The following is a 15,343-nucleotide window of genomic DNA, read 5'->3' as shown; positions in this document are numbered from 1 at the left end:
GGCTGGCCACCGATTCAGGGTGTCCGTAGTTAGCTGGGATAGGCTCCAGCACCCCCCGTGACCCTTGTGGTGAAAAGCAGTTCAGAAGATGAATGAATGGACATTTTCGTTTTGTTTTTTTGCATTGTAGCTCGCTAATGATAGCTGCATGAACAAATTGCAGTAAAAACGTCCGTCTTCTCCAGGCAAAAAAGACACCATCCCATTGGCTACGAGAGAAGTCGCGTCACAGACGCACTTTCTTTTCCTCCAGGAGCGCAACATTGGACCTCACACACTTGCCGAAGCACACCAGGCGCGCATCGAAGTGTCCAACTTTTTTTCCTTCCACGTCCCATTAGAATATTTTCCTCCTAGATTGCCTATTATTACCGTTTCACTTAAAAGGCGGAGGTCGTGTGGGAAAGCGAAAAAAAAATCACCTTCGCGTGCAGGTTTTTTTTTATTTCCTCCGGGAGGACGACGGAGAGAGTTGCGCTGTTTTCGCCGTATCGGTGGACGGCGGGGGGCTAGGAAGACGACCACCTCGGATATCTGAGGACATGGATCGCAAAAGGAGACTGGACCTGCTTCTCGGACTTGTCTTGCTCGTGCAGTGCATGCAAGACTCCGGAGCTCAGAACGGTACGAAGCAACAACAACACCCCTGCTAGGTTATTGCATTTACTTGACTAAAAAATGACATTTTCTAAAAGGCTGCCAGAGCCACGCAAATATGTCTGTTATGTTTATTCCCCCTCCAAAAAAACAATAATAGTCAATTAAACCTCTTTTTGTGATGTGAAAATAACTTGGAAATAAAATATATGAAGTTAGGGAATCATATAATCCTTCAGCAATTAGTTTATAACCAAGGGTTTGTCCCTGTGGGTTAAATTGATCACAATATGTGAATAATTATGGATTGTGATCTGAGTTCTGAGTTTGAATCTCTCCTATGTTCAGCAAAAACTCCAGATTGTCCAAATATTTCTGATGTAATGAGTCTGTCTGCCTCGCATCCATGACGTTGAGGGTTTGAATCATTTCTTCCACATTCCAAATTCATGCTTGTTCATCACTCTGACTTTTCATAAGAGGGTTTTCAAATGATTATGATATTTTGGAGCTGAATGGCTGCTAGCGATTGCCACGTTTGCATCACAGTCGAAAGATTTCAGGTTTGAGTCCCAGGGTTTGATTTGCTTTGGCATGATGAGGATGCCCGGTAGACCAGCTAATAGAAACCTCACTTTCCCGTAATATCTCTAGGCATTTGCGGCACGTCGGTCGTATTCCTCGGAGAAAATCTGTCACGCCAGCATCAGCGCGCTGCACATATCACGATAGCCTCGTCCTCGCCCTCCCCCGTCCCTTCCCTCCTGGAGCGTTTATTGCTGCCCGTGCATTTTCACCAGGCAGCCGTTCGGCGAATATGCTCAGCTGCTGACAGTGCCTGTAAATTAAAGCAGTGTGTTTTGTGCGCGAGCCCCCTCCGACATACACACAACCAACCCACCCCTGGTAGAGATGCAATCGGGTGGCAATTTAGAGTGTTGAAACAGCCTATGCTGCATGTTTTGGGGATGTGGATGGAAACTGGAGTACCCGGAGAAAACCCATGCAAGGTCGGGGAGAACTGTGAAGCTGACGCACTAGAAAGGGCGGCACGTGTGTTCTATTTACGCGCCAGTGTGGTTTGATAGTTCCGTCAGTCTACATGCCTTGACAGGGGAGATGGACTGATTTACATAAATGCACTCTCGACTCTAGTTTTGCTTCTTCTGTGACTCGTCCTTTTGTAGGACAATATTTTTAGATATCTTTCCCAAAAGTAGTAGTAGAGAAGGTCTCGTGCGTCCCTGTATTGGTTTAGAAATGGAGCTACAGACCTTTGAAAGTGAATTTGGAGATATTTTTTTTTTAAATACATGTTTGAATATTGCATCAGATTTTACAGACTTGACTGACCTCACTAAAATTTTAATCGTTCTAATTTGGTAGGGTTTTAGCAACACTTGGTTGGCGTGTCAACTTCATAATTTATGTTTGTTAACGGCTTGGCAACATGCTCACTAAAAAAACAAGTGAACAAATGTTTTTCAAATGTACTGAGAGTAATTAATAAGTTTTCAGAAAAATAAACTTAATTAAATTTAGATAAAGTATCAAAATGTGTATTTTCCTTGAATATTGTGCTGGCCAGTCGATAGGAAGATTATGACAACAAAACATGGCATCAAACAGCTCTTGGTGGAAGCTGTTTGGTGAACATCTGGGTGGAATTACACAACATCCTGCAAGTCAACTTCTTGTTTTTTTTCTGATGTGATTTTCAGCAGTGGCACACAAAATTGGGGCTGATTTCCGAGATAATTTGCGCCCCGAGTGGAAAAAGAGATGTTCCTCTCGGGGTTGGAATGCGCCTGTGTGTTCAAATGAGCGTGAGAGCAGCGGTGGTGTGTGCGAGAGAGAGAAAGAGAGAAAGAGTGGCCGCTATAATGATGTGGTTTGCTTTAAATGCTTTTGCTCAAGGCTGTTAATGTGCTAAGATTTGAGGCAGCCCCGTGACTTTGTAACCCACATCTTGTTTCCGACCTCGTCCCAATCATGATGCATAACAAAACAATCAAGAGTCCCAACTACACAATTCTGCGATATTTGACGGTATGAGAATCTCTCAAAACCCTGCTTTGGGCCACTAAAACAACCTGTATTTGCAGAGAAGTCAATCTGTATTAAAACATCCTTGAGACAAGTGGCAAAAAAAAATCAGCATAAAATCAAACAGGACTCTCAATGAATCTTTCTCCAAAGCTCACCTGCGAGTACAGTAGTACATTCTAAAGATTCCCCACAAACTTTGTGTGAGTCGTGTATTTTACTTGTACTTCTTTATGGCCTGCCTGAATGATCTGCTGAAAAGATCCACCCTGAATGGATCACGGGGGTTGGGTACTTTCAGAATGGGGAGATGCGGGACAGAGGAGGGGGGCGTATATTATGTTGCCCTCCATGGCGGGATTCTGAGTGCTACCTAGAAGCGGGGTCGTCACCCCTTACCAGCGTGCGACAGCAGCACCAGGCCAGCGCATTAGTCACGCCCTGGGACCCTCAAGGCTCCATTCCACGCCCACTCGGGTCGCTGTGGGAAGGAGCTCAGACGGGGGCGGCTTTAGAGCTCAGGAGTGGCCCGCTACGCTTCAATAGGTGCCCGAGACAAAGAGCCAGGAGGCCACTAGTTAATGAAACGCGGCACAGTTAAGCCCCTCTTTAAGTTTGCATCATTGTCTTTTCATGTGGGCCCGCCAGATCCACATTTTCCTGCGGTTGTGGGACGTGCTCAGCGCCACGGTCCACTTTCAAGGCCCGCTTGAAAAGGTCAAAAGCGGGGAGACTTGTGATGAATAATAGTTCAGTGAGAGATGACAAGCAATTTCCGCCACTGATAAACATCTTTTTTTTCCCCCCCCCACAAATGATTGGAAAGCGGCCGCCTTGCCCGCCGCAGTCAGGCTGCTGCAGCCGAGGATAGATTCGTTGGCTGGAGATGAATCCTAGTCAAATTCTGCAGGAACACTACTTCCAAACTGAAGTACCTGCAGATTAAATGTCAAATTGTGAAGGGAAAAGGGGTTTCTGGGCCTCCACTTTCTTTGGAATGACCCTTGAAAATGTTTAAAATTACCCCATCCAACCCAAATGTCTAATATGATTTTTTTTTACTGGTATATAGGTATATTGTTGTAGTTCTAAAAGACATATCTTGGTAAATAAAAGAGACTTATGGGCTGAATTTCAGTAGAATGACTCATGAAAATAGCATAGATTTTTATGCTCGGTGACTGGATGTCAATATGTCAAATAGTGCTTATATAACTATGTCCTACATATTGTATATATGTGTATATATATATATGAATATATATATATACATACATACATATAAATACATACATACATACATACATACATACATACATACATACATACATACATACATACATACATACATACATACATACATACATACATACATACATACATACATACATACATACATACATACATACATACATACATACATACATACATACATACATACATATATATATATATATATATATATATATGTCTTACATACATTCATATATAGACTATTTGGCTACAATCAATTACTGGAATAAAAACTACAAAATACACAAAGTCGCAATAAACTGCATGAAGAAATTAGTGGCAAGAATGACATCAAAAGATGACAAGAAACCTAAACATGCTGAAAAAGTACCAAGAAACTTATTTGGAATAGAATGCGATGATGAAAGTAACTCTGTTGAGAGGATAACTAGGGCAAGGTTAATCTCCTTAATAGGTTTATCTTAAATCCGGACTAATTAAATATAAAAAAAAAAAAAAAGGACCTGGCCAATCTGACAGAAATGATGCTCTTATGTCGAATTATCCTTGGTTTCACTCAGTAGTGAAAGCAGTCGTATTTCAACGGTGAACTTTCACACGAACTTGCGGCGCAGGCATGTAGCGGCATGCCGTAAACCTCGCGGCCAACAACAAGCGGCCCCCTCCTGCCGGGTTAAGGATATGAAGTCTGGGTCGGGGAGAAGGGGGTGTCTCGGCTATCCGGCGGGGTGCGTTATCTTCTTTCAGCATGCCTCCGTTTCATGGCAACAAGGCACGTAGCACTTAGTTCCCCTCCATCGAGCGGCTTCTTCAGGCTGAGTTTGGACCAGCAGGATTATTTCCACTTTGGAGATGCTTTGAGCCGGAATGTGCATGGATGGGATTTTCCAAATCGAATTCTTCACAATGTTTTTGATCGTGTCCATGTGTGCGCAGGTTTTGTCTGGGAACTGCAGCTTCATCCTTCTCTATTTATTAACCATTTTTAGCAACATTTTTGGTTCACAACCACTCTATGGTGTCGTCAACGTCTTGACCAGAGTCAGCACACCTGCAATCCTAATAAGAGGAAGTGGTATACACAATGATTGGACGTTTCTCAATTTGACGTCACCTCACTAATTTATCCTTGATCCAGAAGATGTTCACTGCTTTCACATGAGAGCATTTCTCTAGATAATTCACTGTCTGCTAGTACGACAGAAAAAAAACAGTTCAGATTCATGGGTCCTGTTTCCCCTCCATGGAATTAAGTTGCGGATATCGTCATCTATCATTTTTATTTTATAAGAGAACGCCGACATTGTTGTGTGACTCCAATCCGTGAGTGAGTAATGAAGATTGAACATCTGCAGGGCTTGGCCTCATTCATCACTTGACCCTTGTGGATGAAGGACGGCAAGGGAGAGGAGGATAAACGACTAATCCCAAAGGCCTGCGGAAGTTTGGATATATTTTGGTGTAGAACCTTGCACAAGTTTGGCCAATGTGTCTAAATGAGAGATGCAGCTGCAAATTGCAAAGCTTTGGCAGCTTGCTTTCATCCTGTCCGTGAATCAAAAAAGCTTGACAACACAAGTCCAGGTGTGTTACAGATGGTTAGAGCCAAATAACAACTCTTTCTCCTTTTGTTGCCCATATTTTGGGGTTTCAGAGTTTGGACGTCCAGTATGTTTGAGCTATTGTTCTGGGCTGCTCTCCACCTGAGACGTCTGGTTCGGTTTTACTGCTTGTCTTCTCTGCTCAGGTAAGAGAAGATTGGACTCATAACTTGAGCACACATGCGCAGGGTGTGTTGTCCCATGTTTACGGCTGTTTATTTTGCCGCTGGTTAATATCATTGGAGGCCAGGGTGGGGTGCTAGTGATTCAGGAGGCTCACATCATTTTAATGAGTGCCATAGATCACTTCTGCGGTCTGGCATGGTGGAGCTGTAATTTGGCAAGGATGGGCTTGGATGCATGTGGCATCTTCAGCAACTGATGCTTTTTTTCCTCTGAATAAGAGGGTTGTGCAACATTACCATTTAATGCAGCATCAGTACAAACAAACTCCAACTCTCTAATGACTCACCTTAATGTGTCATTTTTGGAGTTTCACCAGATTCATTTATTGATTTTTATTTAGGGCGGTGTAGCCATACCCAACAAAACTTTAGGAAACTGCATAAAACACATTGCCAGTAAGTTGTTGTGCTGAAAACTAATATAATTCGAGGCTAAGACCGAAACTGAAATTCGCAGATTCCAACACTATTGGGAGTCAAGAACAAGAGAAAGCCAATAATTTTGGTCTCAAAACCAAGTCTTGGATGTTACAGGACAGCCTGGATTGGTCAAGAAGAGAAAATACCCCTGTTTTGTGTTCACTCCTGAGTGATTAGCATTGACTGGGTGTTAATCCCATAAGTCATTTATTCCTGGCTTGCGACAAATCTTATCTGCAGGACTTTAGTTCAGCAGGTATGGATTCATTTACACCATAAACTATGTTCAAATCTGGTTTCTTTTCACATCCAAAGAGTACAGAAGATAACCATCAAGGCTCTAATAGATCAGCAACCTCTTTCAAATATGCATAATTATCTCTTGCCAGCAAGCCTGGCTATCATGTTATCCTCAATTGTGTTGAAGAACCTCAGTAATGTCCCCTATAATACTATACCCCTATAATTCTCCTGAGACTTTTACCCACATGCTCTAAATTTGCCTACAGCACTTGTAAAAGCATTTTAATACGACTCAAGTATCAATATATCTTGTTCAGTTCCGAGCTCGACCATTTTCATTTTTGCCACGGGCAAATAAGTCCGTAAGAACATGCTAACCCTCAACTTAACAGCATCGGATAATAATTCCCCCCCCCCCTTGTTTAGAGTTTTAACATGATTTACAGTGCACCATCTGAACAATGTAATAAACAGCCTTTGTAAGCAATGGAATTGCTTATTTGTAGAGCCCGTTTGTCAGTTCCTGAAAGCATAATGACGTACTAATTAACTCACATTTAAAGGCCTTTCCTTTCCACTCAATCTCCAATGCTCTTTTTCGACAGCAAGAAAAATAAGTGCGTAATTGTCCATCCATCCATTTTCTATAACCACTTCCTCTCATTAAGTTGGTATACTATCCACACCATGGTATAAAGGTCATTAAATAAGACTATGATGTGACTGCCAACAAATGGTAGAGGTTTTATTTTTTAATTAACGACTGTGTATGGAATATTTTTGCAGGATCATTTTATTGACGATGAAAGAGTGGTTTAATTTCACTGTCCAAATGATCGAAAGCAGGCCTGTGGAGTTATCGATTAAAAGTCTTGCCAGCTCACCATTCACCCAAATGGCCTCTGGCCCTCTGCACCATCGCATTTGCAACTCGCACCCCGCCAACTGTGGTGAATCCAAACATAAATTAACACCCACCGGGATCTAATTTGACATCTGTGATGCAATAAACTGACTTCTGTTGAGCTTTAGCAATCTAATTTCTTCATCTCTATCACTATTCAGTCTGTAATTATCTGTCATTTAAAGTTAAATCTTACATGATTAGAACTCTTTTTGATGAGCGCCCTTAAACGCTGGGCGCAAATATTAACTAAAGAACTAGAACTGACCTCCCCGTGCCGTTTCCTGCATGTCCAGGGCGATAAACACATTGGAGCGGGCAGTGTCGGCCGGCAGCCAAAGGCAGCGCTCGCCAGGAAGCCTCGGGCAAACAGCGCGGCCAGTTTGCAAACAAAAAAGCCTGGGCCAATAAGGGGCTTTCAATGGAGACAACTGAACAAATGAATGGGCTCATGACAGCTTCTCCTCATGGTTTAGCCATTTAGGCTCATGAGTGCGAGGACAAATTAAAAAGGTGTTCAAAGGTTTGAGGGCAGATAAAACTGCAGTTGTCTTTCACAGGTGGCCAAAGCTCTGCACGAGCATGCTGAGAACCACAGGGTGTGTCTGGCTGTCGTATAGCCAGTTAAATCATCCGCCATGCCTGACAGCTGCCGTGATTCGGGTGCAGATTTAAACAACCCCTAGCAGATTTGCAGTGACAGAATTGTTGTTCGGACATGACAGGTAGCACTCGTGATGAGGCGGCAGCCACCTTTGATAGGCAGGCAATATAAGGGCCCCGCGACCTTATCTGACCTCTTTGGTGCAGATTGGATTGGCTATAATTGAGTGATGGAGCCAGTTTCCAAGGCACATAGAGTATTTCTTCACTATAAGACCTAGTGGTGTCCTAGCTTATCTGATTTGATGCCACATGGATTGAATGGCTTTATTGTCATGATACAAGTACAATGAGATTTAAAGCTTCACCATAAAGTGCATACGAAACCTTCTTGTTTCCATTGAACGAGGTGACCATTGATTAACTTTGACTGCTTATTTGATCAACTGTTTGAGCTTGTAGAAAATGAAACACTTGCTGGAAACTGGCTTCTCTAGCGCCTGTCCACTGTGTAATTTCTACGAAAGAACGGAATCAGAGGAAGGGGAGATGGGAATAGCAGGTGGAACTGCACATCTGCCTTGAAGACATAAACAAGTCCGGCCTTGTCAAGCTGACGATGGACGAAAGGGAATAATGGAGAGCAAATTGCCAGGTGAACAGCTGGTGTTCGACAACAACACTTTACCAGCAGGATTGTGACCATTTATCGGAAAAGGAGCTGGAGGAGGGGTGCACACATTCTAATAATTAACCGATCTAAACAAAAAACGTACTATCTGCAGACCTCAATAAGATGGATCTCATTCACTTGGCCCAGATTCAATGAAATTGTAAAAGCAGAAATCATGACTTGTTCCTTGCCCTTTTTTACCTAACTAACGATTAGACATGAATTCTTGCCATTCACTTTTAGAATAATATCACACACCGGCACATTTATTATGGGATGGGAGCTTTAAAGGTCAAAGTTAATTGTCAAGCTGTGTAAAAATTATCGCACAAAATCTGCTTGCGGGGCACAGTAAAAATTTTATCATGTGCCAGCCGCTTCTAGTCAATTCCCCGTAAGAGGATCGTCTTTATCCCTTCACGTCTTCATGTCCTGATGGGACTTTGGGCTTTTGTTAGTCTAAATTTATTTTTCCCTGAGCCCATATTGTATCGCCACCTTGGTCATTTATTGTCGTAGTGAATAGTACAGATGGTGTGTCATTATAGATAAGATGTGAAGACGTATTGTTGACGGATACATCATTTTATGTGTAGTCTGCTATGTTGGTTGAACAGTAGGCACATATTTGGCGATTATATTGAACTTCTGCTGTGTTGGGTTTTATTTAAAAAAAACAGTTGAGGGTTCTTAGAAACTAGTACGTGCGCAACCCGCTAGAAACAATAAAATAGATTTTGATCAGTGCCCATTCCTACTTTTACTGGGTTTTACTGGGCACTCAGCCCTCTTCTAATGGAACCATGAGAAAAAGATTTTACCACTCTCAGTCAAAAATAATAAAAAGCTTTCTTCCTTGACAGACTATCATGCTGAAGGTATTAAAGGCATTTTTCCCGTGCAAAATGGGTCAATGTTTATTAACTGTCAGCCGCTGACTTGCACAGCGTCTGTTGTCTCTGCGCACCATATACTCTGCCTGAATGTGTCGACAGTGAATCATTTGGCTTACATTTAAGTGTGTCGGCCAATTACCCAACAAGGACAGAGTGTAACAACACTCAACAGTCTGGCGTCTGAGTGTGTGTCTGCATTTTATATTGAATCCAGCATCCACCGTTTATCAGCCTTGATTTATGATAACCGATGTATGCTTGTCACTCAAAACAAGAGAATTTGAGCAGAAATGCAGCAGGGCGAGTGTGCTGATCACAGTTATCTAGTTCGCTGAAAAAAAGCAAGGAGCTGGACGTGTTGAAGCAGGATTAAACGTGGAGCACGGACAGACAGCGTCATAAACATGGCAGGGGAGAGTTTGATTAGAGGGAACGACAGAGGAGCGTGCGACTCAAGTGTCTTCACAAGCGCCGCCAAAAGAGCCAGAGGTGTTATTTTGGGGGGTTTCCTCTGCGTTGCTCACTTTGTGCAGCGAGGACAAGTCTCGGCAAATCGAACGATGACGTGTCTCCTATTACAAGGGTGTGAAACTTGTTTTATTTTATCATAAGCCACATGGTGGTAAGGGTGATGATGATTGTCTCACTAGAATGAATGGAACTATTATTCCTTATCCACGCCTTATTAACTTTCACAACTGATTACAAAAAACTGCATTTATACTTGATATTATTTGCCACTATGAAAGGGTGAGTGAAAAATGTATCTGATAGTAAATCCCAAATCATATCATCTTTGTGAGATGACTTCCCAGACAAACTTCAGAAAAAAACATCAGCATGACCAGTCTTGTTGAATGCCAGATGACAATCGACAGCATTGTATGCTTCCTGACCTCAAAGACCTGTTTTTGGTAGGTCATGGGCCTTTGACAAAATGCAAGGGTATAATTTCAATAAATTTGAGGAGTTAAAAATTACCTTTGATTCGGGTTGTAACTTGTTGTTGAGGGGTCTTGATGGGTGAGAATTACTGCTTTTAGTTGTGGATTTATTTACTGTTGTTGCTTAAAATTGACATTTATACTGTATTTGTTTTTTTCAATTGAAAATGCATTACAACAATGGCTTCAGGGAAAATTCCATTTATCGCCTTCTTTTATAGTGCTTTTTATTGTTGGCTGTAAGCATTTCCTCTAAAAATATGTGACTGTCTGAATTCTGCCTCATCTTTCCTTCCTCATGCTGTCTTTTGTCTCCGGAGTCCATGAGTTTAATCAATGGGGGCTCGGAGACAACTTGAGGGGGTTGATGGGTGCTGATGGCATACTGCCTGGAATCATGGCAGAGACATTGGGGAAGAACATGACAAATTGTCCCAACAACTGGATGCTGAAAGCCACCGTTGATAAGGAAGCGTTAGGGACTTTGGATGAAGAATTATTGACCAAAGTTGTAAGTAAAAGTAACAATATCAATGTATATTTCTTTGATTCTTTAGTCTAAACCAGCAAAGCCCCAAGTACACGGGAGTATGAAACACTAACAGGCTGATTAAGGGGGCTTTGTTGATTCAAAGCCAATGCAAAGGCAGCCTTAGTTTTCAGCCTTCCGTCGCCCTCCCCCCTGGGAAAATCTGGATGGTTTGTAAGTGGAGCCTGAAACTGCCAAGCGGCATCTATCTCTGTACGGCAATGCCAACAAAGCTTGCTTCTCTTCCCCTCCTTCATCGTCACCGGCTGAGGGACCGACCGGCTTACACTCATCAACACTGAATGTTTGAGTATGAAGGGGATGAACAAAAACGTGTTTTTGAGAACAAGCTCATTTGCATTCCAGTGTGGTGTCTCTTAGGTTGTTTGTCAAAGAGCTCCTCAGCTGTCACTTTTCATTGAAGACTCAGCGTGCCCATGATGAGGCTCATAAGGCAGCGCGGTGTCTTCATCATTACGTCACTCAACATAATTGCTGTCTGTGTAATGTTCTGGTGGTTGCAACTCTAGTACCTCACAGTTCTCTGGTTCATAATGCATTGTCTTTGAGAACAACTTCGGGTTACTACAGTGTCTCTCGAGGGTGTCCTTATTGTTCTGCATGGCTGACACTTCAATTAGTCCTGGACTTTGACTTGTGAACTTCAATCTTCAGTCCAAAGTTGGCATCAAATGAATCAAGTTACGTCCCTACTGACTGAGCCCCTGCCCCCCAAGAAAATGGTTCTTATAATAGTCATACATAATGTCTAGGTTATCATTGTTGTCAGAACTTGAACCCATGAACCTGCGTGGGAGTCTCTTATAGAGTTCAAGTCTAGTACTCTCAAAATAACTAATGGGGTGCATTAGTGCGGATTGTGCCTCCCTCGGGGGACAAAACTGCACTCCTACTGTTTCTGTCAGTGGAGTGAAGGTTATATGCTGCAAATTGCGAGGTATTAGAGGGGCATAAAAAGAAAAACAACATTTGCAAAGTGAGCCACGAGGAATATCGTTACACACAGGGAAAAAAAAGAGCTGGGGGGTTTGCGCAAGTTCATAATGCTTTCGCCCTGGCTGATTCCCAGAAAGAAAAGCACACCTGGTGAGGAGCTGATGACACACAGCGCACCTGGTTGTTGGCCTGGATTCATGTCGACTGAGACCGTCTACTCCGAAGCCTCATTTCCACCTGGCATTTGAATGCATCTCCTGTCCTCTCTGGTGAAAGACCCTCCCACTGTGTTTGTACCCCAGTTGTGACTCATAATGGGATAGCAGCAATAGGGGAAATGCAATGACCTCTGGGAAAGTAGCTGGAACCGTCTGAGTGCGTTCCACTCGACTTAACTACAAACTGGAGTGTGGACACATTTGGCAAGCTGGAGAGCTCAGAGGCTGCACACTGCTGATGGATAAGCCTCGGGCCCCCACCCCAAGGCTCGTATCCCCCTCGGTCGAGAAGCAGAAGTGCCAGAAAGCACAGCGTTAATATACTGGCTGGTCAATTAATCCCCAACTGCAGAACAGAACAAGTAAAAGCTATGTTTGCACGCTGACGGTCTCCGTGACACCGCTCGAATCGATTCCAATTAGAGGGATGCAAATGTGAAAAAGGCTGATCAGTGAAACACACCAAAGTGTCAGGCAGGGGACAAAATGTACGGGAATAAAGATGTTCACTTCGGCAATTTACTATGCCACAATTGAATGTGAGGAAAAAGGCAAGATGGAGAGTTTTTGTTTTGGAGAACATGGTAAAATTTGTGAGCAACTATTTTTTGGGGGTGTATCACTTCATTCTCATGAGAATCAATCAGTTCTCTTTTATGGTTAAGCGTCCGAGGTCGTTTTCGACTCTGTTAAGCAATAGCTCTAAGTAGACTGTGGGAACAGTGAGAGCATAAATGTGTGACTGTGTGGGTGTGTGCATTTCACGGAATGATTTAAGTCTGACTGAGCAATAGCCGTCGCTGTCCTGTCTTAATGCCATTTTTGAGCTCAGTTAGCCCGTGACCTTCAAGAAAAGAGTCATATCTCCCCCAGTTTGTGGGTAGCACAAAGAATAATCACTTATAGAGCAAGCACAGTGTCCAATAATACATTGCTTTGGTACGTTAAAGCCGAATTGTAAGGCTTAGAGTAGAAAAATGGAGCTCAGCCAACAGTAGCGCTTCATGGTCCTGCAGTCAATCGCTCAATCTTCTGACATAGGAGAAAGACAACGTGCCTGACTGGAATCCTAAATTCCTAAAAGGCTGTGATCCAGGCCATGAACACTTCCTCTTTTGACCATTTGCTTGGTGTTTTTCCCTGAACATGATCATTTTCCTGCACTGACCAAGTAGCTAACCACCAATTACATGGAAAAAGCCGCAGTGGTGACAGCGGGCTACCCCTCCAGCCCATCTGCCTGCTTCAGTTTCTATCTAACATATTGGCTTGCTTCAGAGAACTGCTTGACATTACTATAAATCATGCAGATGACAAAGAAATCCTTTGTGAATTATTAAAAACTTCACAGCTGGGATAAAACTGTCAAGCAGGAATGGGGATCATTTTTTTTACTGATTACGACCTAAGGTAAAACGGCTATCTGCACACTCCCCTTGTTCGCATCTATCTTCTTCTCACCTATTTTTGCTCGTTTTTTGTGGTCTCTCTAATCTGTAGGAAAATAGTGATACTTGGCAAGGAAGTATGTTGAAGTGATATATCGCGACTGTTTTATGAGAAAATTGCAACGTGTGTTGGATTTAATGAAAGATGATACAGCATTCAAACGGGGTACATGGTTTGCCAATCCTGCTTAGGATGCTTGCTGAAATACTGGTCAAATAATATCAGGGAGTTGAGAGTACTTTAAATTATGCAGCAGTGACCACCTCCAGACTTTGGACGGAGGTAAATCCTGTTCACTTTTCTCATGGGCGTTTTGTCTTATACCTTGTTTTGGAGATGAATGTTGCATAATATGAAATATGTAGTCTGTGATATCCATCGCAAGTGTATTCTTCTCAAGGAAATAGCAGCAGCCTGTATCTGCTGCTCCAATCTAAAGCCGCGAGGAGGTCTATGGCGGAGTGTTTTGACTGGGACAAAACGTGACTAATCGCCCGTGAAAATAGAAACGCTAGTGTAGAGACCACCATGAATTTAAAGTGCCTATGTTCAGCATGTGAAGCAAAGTGAGCACGTGCCGTTAATCGGACCCAATTAAAGGATTAAGGCGAATGACTACTACATTTTTTATATTGCTTCAAATTTGGTTTTCAGGGTGTTGTCGACCTGTTTGTTTAATTTTCCTGTACATTTTAAAAATCGTATGCGAATGTTCTGCTTTATTTTTAGGTGCTGTTCTAAACTAAAATCAATTTTGTTTTGTCATTTTTTTTAACCTTGCTTCAGACATTTTGAGGTTTGTGCAGGTGTTACTTCACTCCTCACCTGTTCCTTAACTTTCCCTTTATGGGCGTGCCTTCAGATAGGGTAGGCTTTTATGCCTGAGAGTGTATTACAAAATCAAGCTGTGGCATGTTATAAAAGCCCACCTTTTTGTCATTTATCTAGCAGAAGTATCTCTGCTCACCTCATATTTGAACTTGAACGCGTGCTGATTTATTTGAATAGGCCACAACAGGTGTAACGATAGATGTCACAGTGCTTAATTTACACCGGAAAATGGATGAACTGAATTTTATTTCTTAAAGCGTTGGAATTTTCAGTATAAACTAGAGCACAAAAGCGGAAAAGAAAGGGCTGCAACACTTACATCAGCCTCATTTGTATTTTCCTGCTGGGAAAAGCTCTATTCTTTTTGGACGCCTTGCAGCAAATCGTACCTTTCTTATTTCTTTTGTGTCAGGTTTCCGTCAGCGATGGTGAGTCAGGTGGGAAACAAATGAGGGGAGAAAAAGGGGACCGAGGCGAGACTTCTACTTTGCAGGTTTATGAGCTGCTAAATGTCCTTGAACGTTTAAGGTACAACGGAATTACAGTGGGCTGCTGCGTTGTGTGAATCAGACGCGTTGACAGAAATTTGGAGGCCCTGAAAGGAGACGTAAGAAAGGGAAAGATTTGCTTTCACGCTCAAGCTGAGGAACAATCGGACACTGAGATGGCGCCTTAGGGCTATTTTAAACTCTTTCTTGGTGGTCTTACAGGAATGACAAATGCCACAGACTGTGTAAGTAAATCAAAAAGAAACACAGGTTCTCCTTTTTTTGTCAAATCTGACTCATGGGTGACCCCTCTGCGTGACTTGCTGGGAAAAATGCTGTCATTTATTCAAAGCCACTACAGTAGAAAGAAGCTTTTCATGACCTGCTGTTTGCCAGCTTTCCATCATGGCCTGAGGAAAGCAGGATGATGCTTTAAAACAGGCCTTTATTCCTTCCTTTTGTATAGTCATGTTAAATTCATAAAAAAATGGGATGCAACAAACGG

The 15,343-nt window shown here is 42.6% G+C and overlaps 1 protein-coding gene across 1 annotated transcript in view; it reads left to right on the top strand.

Annotated features, from left to right (window-relative positions):
- Positions 1-131: 131 nt before the first annotated feature.
- The window catches only part of LOC144091535 (plexin domain-containing protein 2-like), a 37,332-nt gene continuing 22,120 nt past the window's right edge, over positions 132-15,343 (top strand). The window contains exon 1 of the mRNA XM_077623951.1: positions 132-624. Within this exon, the coding sequence (XP_077480077.1) occupies positions 543-624 (82 nt within the window). The 5' untranslated portion in view covers positions 132-542. The remainder of the gene's footprint in view (positions 625-15,343) is intronic.

The sequence above is a fragment of the Stigmatopora argus genome, chromosome 17 (genome assembly GCF_051989625.1).
Source record: "Stigmatopora argus isolate UIUO_Sarg chromosome 17, RoL_Sarg_1.0, whole genome shotgun sequence".
Lineage (NCBI taxonomy): Eukaryota > Metazoa > Chordata > Actinopteri > Syngnathiformes > Syngnathidae > Stigmatopora > Stigmatopora argus.
The sequence above is the reverse complement of the archived record's forward strand: the minus strand, read 5'-3'. Positions and strand labels throughout refer to the sequence as shown.